The sequence below is a fragment of the Hyaena hyaena genome, unplaced genomic scaffold, assembly GCF_003009895.1.
Source record: "Hyaena hyaena isolate Hyena2069 unplaced genomic scaffold, ASM300989v1 scaffold_474, whole genome shotgun sequence".
In the NCBI taxonomy this organism is placed as follows: domain Eukaryota; kingdom Metazoa; phylum Chordata; class Mammalia; order Carnivora; family Hyaenidae; genus Hyaena; species Hyaena hyaena.
In genome coordinates, this window is record NW_024081104.1 from 272,485 (window position 1) to 273,859 (window position 1,375).

At 77.3% G+C, this 1,375-nt stretch overlaps 1 protein-coding gene across 1 annotated transcript; it reads right to left on the reverse strand.

Moving 5' to 3' along the window:
- Window positions 1-319: 319 nt before the first annotated feature.
- Window positions 320-1,375, reverse strand: MAFA (MAF bZIP transcription factor A). Its single transcript, XM_039254008.1, has one exon. It carries the CDS (start codon window positions 1,373-1,375, stop codon window positions 320-322), a length of 1,056 nt encoding a protein of 351 aa, XP_039109939.1.

Genomic DNA, 1,375 nt, shown 5'->3' on the forward strand with positions numbered 1-1,375 from the left:
AGGGAGGTGAGGGGCAAGGACAAGGCGGGAGGGAGCGCGCGCAGGGCGGCGTCCAGGGCAGCGCCGGCTCGGCCTCTGTACAAGCGGACGCCTGGAGGGAAGTTCGGTCTGGCTCAACTCTGCCGGGAATCCGCGCGCTCCGAGCGCAGAGCGGCCGCGGCCGCGTCCGGACGGCGGGCCGCGGCGGCAGGGGCCGCGGGGGGCGGGGGCCTCCGGTCCGGCGCCTGCGGGCGCGGCCGCGGGGCGCGCGGGGCCTGCCCGAGCGCGGGGTCCGAGCCTCCGGCCGGCGGCGGCGGCGGCGCGGGCTCGGGTCCGGCGCTCACAGGAAGAAGTCGGGTGCGCCCTTGGCCGCGCCGGGCCCGGCCTGCGGCGGCGAGGACTCCCGCGGGAAGCCGGCCCCGCCCGCGCCCCCGGGGCCGCCCCGCCCCGCCAGCTTCTCGTATTTCTCCCGGTACAGGTCCCGCTCCTCGGCCAGGCGCGCCGCCTCCAGCTTCAGCTGCGCCACCTGGCTCTGGAGCTGGCGCTTCTCGCTCTCCAGAATGTGCCGCTGCTGCACCCGCTTGAAGCGGCACGACTGCGCGTAGCCGCGGTTTTTGAGAGTGCGCCGCTTCTGCTTCAGCCGGATGACCTCCTCCTTGCTGAAGCCGCGGAGCTGCCGGTTCAGCTCGCGCACCGACATGGACACCAGCTGGTCGTCGGAGAAGCGCTCCTCCAGGCGCACGTGGTGGCCCGCGCCGGGGTGGAGGCCCGCGCCCGCGTGGTGGTGGTGGTGGTGGTGGTGGTGGTGGTGGGGGTGGGGGTGCGCGGCGGGGTGGGGGTGCGCGGCGGGGTGCTGGCCGGCGCCCGTGTCGTCCGCGCCGCCGCCGCCGCCCGCGAAGCCCTGGCCGCGGAAAGCCTCGTAGGCCGCGGCGGCCGCCGGGTGGTGCGCGCCGTGGTGCCCGGCGGGGTGCCCGCTGCCGATGAGCGCCTCCACCGCGTCCTCGGGCGTCAGGTTGAGCGCCTCGGGGTTGAGGTGGTGCTGGTAGCCGCTCATCCAGTACAGATCCTCCAGCGCCGGCTTCCCCGAGGCGCCCCCGACGGCGCCCGGGCCCCCGCTCGGCGGCCCCGCCGCGGCCCCGGCCTGCGCCGCGCCGCCGCCCCCCGCGCCGCCGGTGCCCGGGCTGGGCGCGCAGAGGCTGGGCGAGGAGGGCACGGAGGAGCAGGGCGTGCTGAGCGGCGTCGAGGACAGCGAGCCGGGCGGCAGGCGGTGGCAGAAGCGCTCGGCCTCGGGCGGCTCCTTCTTCACCTCGAACTTCATCAGGTCGAAGTCGTTGACGTATTCGATGGCCAGGGGGCTGCTGGGCAGCTCGGCGCCCATCGCCAGCTCCGCGGCCAT